The following is a 12,773-nucleotide window of genomic DNA, read 5'->3' on the forward strand; positions in this document are numbered from 1 at the left end:
CTTTAATACTTGTATGCTGTTCATAGGTTAAGTGGTTAGCACGGCATACTATATTATTATTTAGATCTATATTAACAAATCTAAATAGTTAACCCAATTTTAGTTTCTGAGTTTATTTGTAGAAAATTTATCATATCACCTTTTAAATATTATGTCTCAACCTTTAGTGTCATTTAGTTCTGGCGAAGCTTTAATAAATCAGTTATAATTAAAACAAATAATAATGAGAGAGAGGGCTGGAAGTGTGGCTACTGTTGCCCCTGCCTGTGCAAAGTTAATCACATCCTAAAAGAGCAACTAGGTCAGTTCAAAAAAGATAGATTTGAAATGTGATATATATGTTTATATTCTTTCTGTTTGTCATAAATACTGGCACTTAAATAGCCCATCATGAGACTAGAGCCTTGTTTAACATCATATCCCTCAGTTAGAACACCAGCAGCAAAAGTATCCTACCTGTAATGATTTTTTTAAGTAATTCGTGTTTATCTTCACACACAAGGGAGTGCTGTGAGCAGACAGCATTTGGCATTTGCTCTGCATGTGAACACTGAACATCAACCTCCGTACCAAGCTCTGTGCAAGGTTCTAGTTTTTTTTTATGCATGTACAGTTGAGGTCAGAAGTTTACATGCACTCAATTTGGGCATGAATATCATGGTAATTTTGGGCTTTTAATGATTTCTTTGAGTTATTCTTTTTTAGGGGTGGAATATTGTACAGAAAGCATCTTTAAATACTTAAAAAAAACCACAAGATTTGGGTGCTTAAATTTTATATTTATTTTGAATTTTCGTGTAATGAGAGGGTACCCACCAAGAAAAAGGCCCTTCCTCCAAAAATGACACCTTCAAGCTTGACTGACGTTTGCTCTCATGGACAAGTCAAATCCTTCTGAAGGAAAGTTTTATGGTCAGGCGAGAAAGATAATGAGCTACTGGGCCACAGTGAGAAGGGGTATGTTTGGATGAGTTAAGGTGAGGCTTTCAATCTAAGAACACTGTACCAGCTGTCAAGCATGGTAGTGTTAGCATCATGCTCTGGGGCTATTTTGCTGCCACGGGCTGGTATATTACACAAAATGGTTAGATTAATGAAGGAGGAGGACTGCCTCTAAATTCTTTAACTCCACCTTAAATCAACAGCTGGATGGTTGAAACCTGAAAACAACTGGGTGTTGTAACAGGACAGTGATAACAAACACACATCAAATGGATAAACAGGCTGATTAGAGCTTCTGGAATGGCCTTCCCAAAGCCCTGATTGCAACCCTATTGACAGGTTGTGGAATAAGCTTGAAAGCAGAGTCTTTGCCAGTTAACTAACCGATTTAGATGAAGTATACCAAACATGCTGAGAAGAGTGGTCAAATATCCAGGCACAATTATGCCAAAAGCTTGTTGATAGCTACCAAAAGCATCTAATGGAGGTGCAACTTGATACTGGACAATTAACCAAATATTAGTGAATTGAGCATGTATGCTTTGACCCCATGCAAATGAGAGGAAATCCAAAATCTATTCAAACTGGTGCACTAAATTCATGTTTTTTAAGCCATTAAAGATGCAATTTGTACAATCATTCCAACCTGGAAAAAGAACAGTTCAAAGAAATCTTTAAAAAACCCAAATTCCCACGACATCCATGCCCGTGATGAATGCCTGTAAACATCTGAGCACAACTGGAGCTTATTGTTCATGCCCAACTTATGAGGGCAAGGGTGGGTGAGGTCTTTGGACTTGAGCAGTGTGGCGTGACTAATCTATCAGTGATGTAGACCAAAGCTCCCCATTGCCGAGGTGCTCATCATTCTTTCCCTCTGAGTCCTCCTCCAGTCTGCTGCACTGCCATAACCGCAGAGGTTCAAATTTATCAGCCCTCCTTTACCCTTTATCTCACACCCAGTGCACCCTTACGCATTGATGCAAGTATGCATGCATTTCTGTCCAGCGGTTTATACTTTATGGGTCTGAACAGCCATATTTTACACATTTCCCTAGTGATATTCCCAGTTTTGTTTTGTTTGTTTTTTACAGCAACCCATTGCACATAAAATCACATGATATCTTCGCAATGACTGTTGGAAAAAAAGCATATATCTGTATTTATATTTTGTGATTAGAGCCACAGTAAACAGCTCCACAGAGGTCAGTGACTCCAAATTCCACAGTCAACCATAAAATTTAATTTAGCAATGTGTGTCGCTTAATACAATAGAATAGGCTTAGTGGAAATTACAATACCATACACAAAACCTGTCATTAACATTCCACTGTACAAACATAATCACAGTCCTGTGTGCTCAAACATTTTCCACTTCCTACGGATGACTTAATGACTGAGATTGAATGATAATCTTATGAGGTATTAGGTATGGGACAGAGGGCTTATCCACACTCACTACCAACCAACATGTTTAGGCAACCTGAGACTCATTGGGCAATACAGTTGTAGCAACAGTAATAAGAACAGTAAAATGACATGACCCCTTTTTGTTTGGTAGGTTTGGCTTAACACTTTACATGCATTTGATTGATGGGCACTCATGAATGTTTAATTAAAGCTAAGGATGTTCATAGGCTACGAAAATCATGGCTCTTAATATTTAACAATATTATTAGGGGAAAACAGCAGGATGTAGAAAGTTTAAGACCTTTAATTGTTGCATGCCGCAAAAATGCAATTCAGCACTTTTCCCCAGATACACACAGATAAGCAAAGGTGCAAGTTAAGTTGCATGTATTTAACACCTGGACAATGTGTGTGCTGTACTTCAAATTCCACTTTTCCCTTTTTTTTCTCCTCCAGCACACAGTGAAATGACTATGGCTATCTGGCCCCGATAGTATTGGTCTATATATAGAGGAGCCCTGTGACTGAGCTGGCTATAAGTGTCAGATTCCAGGCGCACTCATCCGTCCTGGCTGGATCAGCACCTGCTGCTAACTATACACCCACCCACCCCTGTGCCGCACCCCATCCCAGCTCACACAGGAAAGTCTGTGCCCAACCAAACCCCAGTCTGCAAAAGAAAAGAGATCCACATTAGATACAGTAAGCACTTTCCCTGTTGCCAGTGCAGAAGGGAGGGGCAGAAATACAGTCCAGGAGATGTAATATGTCTGAGTTAGATGCCCCTCTTTGCTTTTTCTATTCAAGTCTGATACATGGCAGTGCCTCTGACACTGTGCTGTCAGTGGGCCACCGGCAGACAGAGCTGGACGGATCTTCTCAGTCCTGGATTCAGCTTATGAAGAGAGGTTTTGTCAGCTTGGGGTGTTTTGTGGATTGAACGGGTAGTTTGTCCGATTTGGGACGGATACCACAAACAAAGAAGAATTCAATGTCCCTGGGAAGTCTTCATCAGTGGCTAAAGGTAGAGTATCAGCCTTTCTCTGTCTACTTGCACAAGGAGAGGGCTTTTTCTAAAGTTTGGATAAGGGATATGTGTTGGTGAAAGTTAATTTAAATATTGTTACTCTATGTATCTAGGATAATCTCTTTGTGAGATTCAAAATCTCTTCTTGTGAGATTTTGAGTCTGTAGCACAAAAAGATCTGGAGTCAAAATAAATGTTCATATAGCTTGCTGTATTGGTTTAATTACAAGTTACATAACAAAGGTATTGTAGATGGAGTTATTATTAGAACATTAGGGCACCGAAAGATAATTTCACTCTAGGGAAGTTAAGTAAAAGGAATCAATCCAATTCTAGGTTCTACATTTGTAATTTCTATACTTTTGCCTCTCACAGATATTTATCAGCTATTACTGGTGCTACAAATGAATGAGCTACACAATGTGCAGATGACTGTATCTTATTTCTAGTCCAGGAACGGAGCCCAGAACAGGCAAGAGGAGCAGACTGGACTGGCCACAGTGAGAATTTGGAGCTTGTGGACTAGCAATGGACAGCTGGACTCTCCAGGGGGACAGCTACTCCTTCCTGCGTAGTGCCCCCCGCACCTTTTCCCTTTGCCATCGTGACGGCACCCCCAACCACGTTGAAATATTCGACATTATCAACATCCCTTCTCAGCGCAGCGCCATCTCCGAGACCACTTGCCTGTGTGACATTTTCGGAGACGACTGTGAGTCGGCGTCTCTCTCAAGCAGCCCCGCTGTAGGGCCCTTTGTCCCTTCCCAGAGGGAGGTGGATGGGACGGCTGCTGCGTCACCTCTGTTGGACGAGCTGAACGATTCCTCTGGCTCTTACCACACAGCACAGGGCTCCAGTGAAGGCGAGGAAGGCTTTGAAGATTCGAGAGACAAGCTTTACAGTCCTCCACTGCAGAGGCTTCTGGAGGCCAAAGGGCTGAGCTCTAGTCATCCAGAAGTTTCTGAGGACAGCAGCGCAAATTCACAACCAAGAAGGCAATCACCAGCACCTCAGCTTAGCACAGCAAGCCCTTCTTTCCAAAATCCCAGCACTGGTGAGAGGACACCTTCTCCTGAACATAACAGCCCCTGTATCTTCAGTCCAGAGAGAAGACTATCATCTTTGTCCTCCTCCTCAGCTGAAAAAAGGCCTTCATCGTCCTCACCTGATCCAAAACAAACGCTTTCAGAACCTGAACCAATAAGAACAACTCCTTCATTCAAAGACAGCAACAGCAGCCCGTCACATCAGTCTCTAACTCCAAGTCCCTCTCTTGAACCCAGAAACTGTATCAGCCAGTCGTGCTGTGAATCGGTGAACCCTCATTTTTTACCTGAGTTTGGAGTAGCACAAGACACACCTGAGCCAAAAGCTGCTAACTTAAATCAAAACAGCAGTCCAGCTGAGCTCCCATCCAAAGACTTTTCTCAGGATTTTACAGAATCAGCCTTTGAATTAAGAACCTCTCATTTATCCCCTTCACCTTCACCCACAGATTTATTATCTAATTTAAGAGAAACACCGGACTCCCCTGAGCTTAGTCATAGGTCCTCCTCCTCTGACACTCAGGCTTCATCTCCTTTCCCTGACCTAAGAGGGAGGATCTCTTTACCTGATCTCTTCAGCAGAGGCTCTACGCCTGAGATAAAAGATTCTCCCCGCACATCAGGTCCCTCTACTGCAGAAAGAGAAACAGCAGCTACTCCTGAAAGCCAAAGGTTATCAGTGGAAGCAGGCAGTTCTGTTTCCACTCCTGGCCCACGATACACCCCTCCCTCACCTGTCATTTCAAAAGCATCATCCCCTGAACTTGTGGAGGGTTCGGTCTCACCTGATTTCAGAAACACAGCTCCCTCACCTGGCTTGCTCAGCGCTGCCTCTCTGACCAGACCTGGGTCAACAACTCCCTCTCCTGAACGCTCACCAGAAATAAGACAGGCGACTTCCCCTGTGGTAAGTTATAGTTTATCTCCCTCACCTGCTTTTAGAGACAGCTGCTCTCCCATCGAGCACAGATATACTTCTCCCTCACCTGAAATCAGGATTACAGCATCCTCTCCTGAGGTTGGCAGGAAAGAGCAACCTGTATCAGCTTCTCCTCTGCTGGAGCCTCTCTTCGACACATCCCCATCAAGAAGCCTCACTTCCTCCCCTCACATCACAGGAATTTCTTACTCTGTTGTTCAACCCGAGGACAGGAGCAGTCCCCCATTTCCTGAACTCTCTCATCTCCCCGTCCCAGAGCCAGATAATACACCCATCCCCTCTGAAGAAAGGAGCCTCACCACAAGCAGAGACGATATAGCAGAGTCCATTGGCTGCTTCACAAGCTCTGCCCCAGAGACTGAAAAAACTCTGCTACATCATCCCAAGCACCAAACACCTTCACCTCAGCCAAATCATCAAACTCCCTCACCTGAACCAAGATTTCAAAGTCCTTCACCTCAGCACAAAAGTAGAGATCCATCACCTGCTGCCTCTCCGCACAGGTGTCAGCTATCACCAGCAACCCTCTCTGCAGACTGCAACCCTCCCCTTGGATTAAATACCCTTTTGAGTGATAGGGACTCTTCTTCAGCAGTTATCGCAGAAACACAGTCTCCCACATATTTGAGAAAAGAGAGTGTGCCACCCTCATTTGAGACAGTAACAAGGGACAAATCTCCACCTTTGGTTGCTGAAATCAAAGGCAGTTCACCAGCTCCTCTGCCTTTACCTCCTTTACCTATTTTACCAGAGGGAAAGTTAGATTGCCCTCTAAAACTGCAAAGGGAAGAGAGAGAAGAAACACCAGAGGAAGTAAATATAAAGGATAAATCAGGCGCAGCTTCTTCCCCTCAGGAAAAAACAGATATTCATCCCCTCTTTTTTCAGAGAGAAGACACTGATAATAATCTCCCTTCTGAAATCAACTGTCCTTCTCCTAATCTTCTAGTTCCCAAGAAGAGAAGTCCAAACCTCTCACCTGTTCACGGGGTTAAATCAAATTCACCTGCGCAGCCTCTGTTTGCTGCTCATTCCCCAACTTCTGACAGTAGCAGCTCTTTAAAATCTACATCTGAGACCTCGGGAGGACAGCTGTTAACCAAAGTTAGGCCTGAAAACAGAGAGAGGTTCACAGAGGACATGTCCCATCATGCAAACAGAAGGCGGACCCCCTCTCCGCCACTCACCAGGTTTACACCTGTCCACATCATCGCTCCTGAGAAACCATACAGACAGTGGCAGAACAGAAGCCGCAGTCCCACTCATGTTGGCGCATCCTCACCTAGAGGCAATTTAAAGAAGGCGGTGACAAATAGGGAAAGCCCCGACAATAATAGCCAGGCCCACTGGGTCAGCCCAGGAAGGCAATTGGGAATGGAAAGGGGAATGCCACTGGAGCAGGAGAGGCAGAGAGGCAGAGAGAGGCAAAAGGATAGGGAGATGGAAAGAAATAGGAAGAGGGAGGAGCAGGTTCCTGAAACGGAAGAGGAGGGGTCGCAGGGGGACACCAGTTACAGAGGGGAACAGGTTGAGCTGTCATTCAGTGCCAGGAATAGAAAAGGACCTGCGAGTCGCGGTGCAGCTCCCACAAGCAGAGAGACCCGACAAGGGTTGCCAACAGCGCATTCCTATTCGGAGAGCTCGTCTGCCACAAGACAGCTACAGCAACAACAGAGTGTTCATAGACTCGCTTCACAACAAGCCACCAGGGGTTGTGCTGCCAGCAGACGACCTCAACCTCCTGCACCCCGAACAAAGAGCAGTGCTCCCGGACATGCGGCCTCATACAGGCCCGGCCGAAGTTCCAGCTCCAGCATGGGGAGTGAACTTGATGAGGCAGACGATGAGGTGAAGTGGTTTACAGATGTGGCTTTCCGCAGCCTGTCAAGCCCTGATATAGATTACCTTGACATGTACAACTCAAGCCACCACTCATCCGCAAACATCTCCCAGCCATCTACCCAGGAGAGCCCGGCAGGGATCGGCACTGCCTGGCAAGCCTATGCTGACTTCAGAGGTTCTGTGCCAAAGTTGGACCATGATGAACTCTCCTCCCAGCAACCATCTGCATACTTCTCAGATGGCTTAGATCCATCTAGGCGCTATGAACTGGGCAGCTTTGAATGCGTAGATGTGGCTGTGGAAAGGGAGGACTCCAGGAAGCTGAGGAGAGGAGTCCCAAAGAGACAGATCCAGCTGAAAAAGAGGAATGATGCTGATGGGAAGCAAGACGGAAGCAGTGGAAATAGCAGTCCTGGGCTAGCAAGCATGGTGGAAAGCTACTCCCAGGCAAGTCAATCGAGAGGGACGTTTGTGAGGCAACAGAGTACACCAGCAGCAATGCACGAGCACTACCCCTCTGACCACAGCCCTGAGCCCCATCTTCCCAATGTCAGAAAATCCCAACTCCAGAAATCTGCTTCTATGGATGAAACATGCACGAAAACTCAGATGGCTTCTTGCCTGATCAAGAATGTGTTGTCCAAAAAGATGCAAAGTGCTGATAAACAACCTGATGAACAAGCAGGCGAAGGATTGAGCCCCACATTTGAGAAGAGCAGTCCACCAGCTGAGAGTCAAGTGGCACCACTTAAAGAATCACCAAGACCAGACATACATGACCTAAGTTCCAGTTTTCAATCGGATTATAGCCTTTCATCGGAGAGTATTCCCATGAGAGGGGAACCAAGCGCCAAGGATGAAGCTAAACCACCCAGAAGCTTTGGTGTGAGACCTAGTAACAGGCCGAGCTCATCCAGCAGCTGCAGGAGTGTTACCTTTTCCCTTACTGACAGTGAAGAGGCCGATTCTCAAAGCAGGAATGCAGTGCTGTCGCGATCTGAAATGCGATCAGAACTGAAGGTGCCATTCGATAGTAAGCAGCGCAGAAGTGGAGAACAACAAGCAGACTACAGCAAAACATACAAAAGGGAGGGTGACGACTCAGCAAATGCCACAGAAACTCCTTCTGCCGATGCAGCCCACAGCGCACAGTTCAGACCAACAATGAGAGGGGGCGTGTGTGAAAGCCGGGAGGAACCGAAACAGTTGCAACAGGGTGACAACGGCGCCTTCATGTCTAAAACGCAAGAGATCAAACTGAAAGCTGTGGGGAAAAAGAAAGCCTCTTTAAATGTGTGTCTTACACCTGAAGCAGAAAGCAAATCTGAGAGTACTTCACCAGATATATTTTTTAGACAAAACATGGATGAGAAAACAGAAGAAGAAGACGGAGACGAGAACAATAAAGCAAAAGGCCCGCTTCACAAAGTTAGAGATGTGAGGCGGCTCGTGAAGAATACTTATAATCTGTCCTTTAAAGCATCTAGTGCTGAAGAAAGTGTAGAAACTGCTGATGAAAAACATAAAGAAGAGGCCATAGCAGCAGAGGAGATGGATTTAAGACAAGGGATAAGGAGGGAGGAGAGGAGGGAGGAAAGAGCAGAGGAGTTCATGGCGGAGAGGACGGAGGAAGAGAAGGAGGAGGCAAAAGATTCAAAAATGTTAACCCCATCTCCACCACCTCACAGCAAAGGAAAGCCTCTGTCTGGTCCACAGCCAATCCAAATAGAATACAAAGCTGTTTGCTTGAAAGAAGACAAGAATAAAACATCGCGTGTCAAAAAAGACTCAGAGAACCTAGGTGACAAATCCCAGGTTTTTTCAAAGCCCATCACCGATGTGAGCAGAGAATTGCAGTCTTTGAATGCACCAAACAACACAGCGTCAGATACTGAAATATCCAGACCATGTGAGCCTGGTGTAAACATTACAGCAGAACCACGAGAGACGCTGCCAGAAATCCACAAAGTTCCAGACAGTGAGGATAAACCTGCTGCTGTAAGAACAGACAGGAAGCATCACATGCTTGGAAACCTCCCTAAAATGCCCAGTAAGGAAAGAGAGGTGTCCACTGCTGTAGTGTTAATCAGGGAAGGACCGAGCAAGACCAGGACATCTGCATCTCCCGCCCAGGAGATGGAGATCCAAACCCCAATCCTAGCAAGGCCTGCTTCAATTTCACCTAAGCCCACTACCCCTGGTAGTGCCCCTGCTACTAGTGGCCACTCTGTGTCCATGTTATTAAAGGAGAAAGGCTACCAAGCTGACATTGGAGCAGTTGTGGGTGACAGCCAGAATGTATCTGGAGTTAAAGGAGTTCCCCGCAAGCATGTGAACTCTCTGGAGATCCCCCTTCAGACCGTTGCTCCTTCTGACGGAGGTTGGAATGAGTCTCATAGAGAGAGGACATTCTCCTCCTCATCTACCACTTCCGTCCCCTCAGCAGTGTCTGACAGCACAGATGCAACCACAAAAACCAGGGAAGACGAGGGAGGTAGCATAAATCCTGCAGAAAAAGACACTGCAAAACTAAGGAGTTTTTCTCAGGAACAAGACTCACTCCCTACCAAGCAGAGGGACGTGTCAGATTTTGAAGCTGTGAAGAGATTAGATCCCACTTTCCCCCCGCGGTCACCTGCAATAAGGAGATTCAAACCACAGCCGATTCAGGTGAAATCAATGTCTAAAGAACCACAGAAAAAAGACATTCCCACAAGCTCTACTGGAAGCTCTACTGGAAACTCTAGTGGAAACAGCAGGCCTCAAATCATTGAAGTTAAATCCATAGCTAAAAATTCCCAAAAGCCAGTCGTGCCTCCAAAGCCGAACTGCAAATTTAAACCTGCAGATTTTGGTGTGACATCAAATGAAGCACATAGATCGTCGGCAGCAACATCGACTGCAAAGTCACAAAGTGACGAGAGGACTCAGACGATTGTAGTGAGCTCGCCAACAATCTACAGGAAGATTTCCACTGACTCCACAGCAACATCTAATTATTCAAGAAAACTAGCCGTGTCAGCGGTGTCCAGCCTCAAACCTCCGCCCAGCAAAACAACTTCAACTGCCAGCTCCAGTCTCTCAAACCAGTCAGCAGAACCTCCAGACTCAGAGGCTACTTGTGACAGAGGGCAGATGCAGCAACCAGCTGCCTCTCCTCAGACTGCCAGATGTGCACAAAAAGCTTTAACCTCAGTTCCAACATCAGCCACCAGCTCAAGTGTAACCTCAGCTGCAGGTTCGGTTTCTGACCCGATTGCAAGCCAAACTACCGCACCCGCCTCAGCAGGAGTCAGCAAGCCAAGCCAGCCAAGCCAGCCGGCTGTTATGGATCGCGACAGCCAGCTGCAGTATCCCAGGGCAGCAAACCTTCATCAACAACAAACTGTGCCACTGACTTCAAACAATACAACACAGCCCACTGCTGTTTCCACAACACAACTGCCAAGATATACGCACCAGCCATGCCACAGATCTCTCTCCAGTGAGCGCTCACAGAGGACCGACGACCTGCATTTTTATGCCTCTGATGACCCTCCAAGCTATGATGAACGAGAGAGCTTCAGTCCACTGACGCTCCCGGATTTGACACCCTTGAGATCAAATCGCTTTCAACCCTCCTCCCGTCCTCCTGCCTGCCCCTGCACAGCTGGTTGCCCCACTCACATTGGTCTCCACCCTCCTCACCATCACCGAAGTCCCCATAACCTCACCCCACCGGCCCCCACGCATTCTCCGGGCCAGGCTCTACCATATGCAGTGGCACAGCCTCCTCTTCGGCCCCACCAGTGCAGACCCGATGCTCAGCCAATGAGCTACCAGCCAGGCTCTCCCAAATCAAATCCTTTTGGTCCAAGCCAGCAGCCAACAATATACCAGCCTCTCCACCAGCCTGCTCCCTGCGCTCCTCACCCCTCACTCATGCAGGCCTGCTCTGTGGACCGCTCGTTGCCCCCACCCCAGCACATTGAACCTCGACGGCCTCCTGTGCACAGATCCCCCCACCAGCAGCCACCGGGGCTGATAACTGGGGCTCCTTACAGCGATCCCAGCCACAACCACTCCCCTGGCCTTCCCTCTATGGATCCTCAGTTTCTATGTGGCACTCAAAGCATGGCAGGGCCTTCCTATGGCTCTGAATACGGGGGTGACAGCTCCAGTTTGTACTCAGAAAGCAGCTATGGGCAGACGCCTCGCAGAGTGCTCCTGGATCCTGAAACAGGGAAGTACTTTTATATTGAGGTGCCTGTTCAGCCTCTGAGGAAGATGCTGTTTGACCCAGAGACTGGCCAATATGTGGAAGTGCTCATCCCACAGCAAACAATATCACATTCAGGCCTGTATCCGCCCTCCGCAGCCCCCTACCCACCCCTCCCTAACCCCAGCATGTACGCCCCTGCTCCACAGTACATGCCCTATGCAGCTCCTGCTCCCCCAGCCCAGCCCCAGCCACCCCGGTACCCCGAAGCATCAGCTGCAGCAACAATGCACCCAAGCGGCTCCGGGGTCGGCTACAGAAATCCCTCTGGTCAGGGTTCAAAGCCCGAGCCTCAGAATCATCCCTCAGTGGACCACAGCTACCTGGAGAGCATGTATTATGTCCCTACAGGGATGAATACAAGCCCCAATCCCACCCCACCAGACTATTACCACAAACATCCCCCCAACTTACCCCCAACAGGGGGGAAAAGGTCCTGAAATAGAGGGTAGAGGCCGACTTCCTGGAGCCTGTTAGGTTTAAAATACACAATGTATAAATGGAGTGTCCAATGTTAGCCTGTAATGTTTTCACATTGCAACTGAAGACAGCAAGTCTTTGGTTGTTTTATTTTTTATTTGCTACTATGTGCTATGCCAAATAGATGACTCTTGGGTATTCAAAATGCAAACAAGAAGGCCTTGTGTTTGAGGCGCTCTTTAAAAGTACTAACAAAAATGTGTATGTAGGATAATCAGGTCGTACTCTAAAGTCACTAGTAATGTGCAGACACTTTAAATCCATAAGTTTATTGATAAATTGAGGTGTGTATTTTCTCTACAAATATCTCGAAAAACAAAACAAACTTGGAAATAGTGTTTTAAAAGAACCTCATATTTATTTTATGATTGTGTTTCTCTTAATTTGATTAAGTTGGTGCACGCGATGGCTGTAAAACAACACATCAATGCCAATAAAATGTCTCATACAAAATTTTCTTTTCTTTCTTTCTTTGTATTTTTTGTTCTGATGCAATACTTTAGCCTTTATCTTGAAGCTGTTTTAAAATACTGGAAATCTTTGGTCATGCAACCTTTAATTTCGCCAGCGTAGCAATCTGATTCACAGGTTATTTCCTGATATCAGTAGCTTCGTTTTAAAGTGCTTTGTTTTAGGATGAAACATTAAAAAATATAGACTTATTTAAAATATATTTTGATAGTTCATAGTCTAAAAAACAATTAAAGAGATCCAAAAAACACAGAAACTTTGGACACCACTTAAGCTCATAAGATACAACAGATTATATAAACCTTTATATATGATAGTGATCCATTAATGTGTTCATTTGGATTAAGAAGGTCTTAT

At 46.2% G+C, this 12,773-nt stretch overlaps 1 protein-coding gene across 1 annotated transcript; it reads left to right on the forward strand.

The window, feature by feature from the left end:
• Window positions 1-2,943: 2,943 nt before the first annotated feature.
• LOC147337756 (uncharacterized) lies at window positions 2,944-12,402 on the forward strand. The gene is made up of 2 exons (XM_086310155.1): window positions 2,944-3,376; window positions 3,829-12,402. The coding sequence occupies exon 2, from the start codon at window positions 3,908-3,910 to the stop codon at window positions 11,903-11,905; it is 7,998 nt and encodes a 2,665-aa protein (XP_086166281.1). The 5' UTR covers window positions 2,944-3,376; window positions 3,829-3,907; the 3' UTR covers window positions 11,906-12,402.
• Window positions 12,403-12,773: the final 371 nt, after the last annotated feature.

Source organism: Aulonocara sp. 'chitande type north' Nkhata Bay, linkage group LG2 (assembly GCF_057382095.1).
Source record: "Aulonocara sp. 'chitande type north' Nkhata Bay isolate Kocher_YH1m ecotype deep benthic linkage group LG2, A_spYH_male_GT1.1, whole genome shotgun sequence".
Lineage (NCBI taxonomy): Eukaryota > Metazoa > Chordata > Actinopteri > Cichliformes > Cichlidae > Aulonocara > Aulonocara sp. 'chitande type north' Nkhata Bay.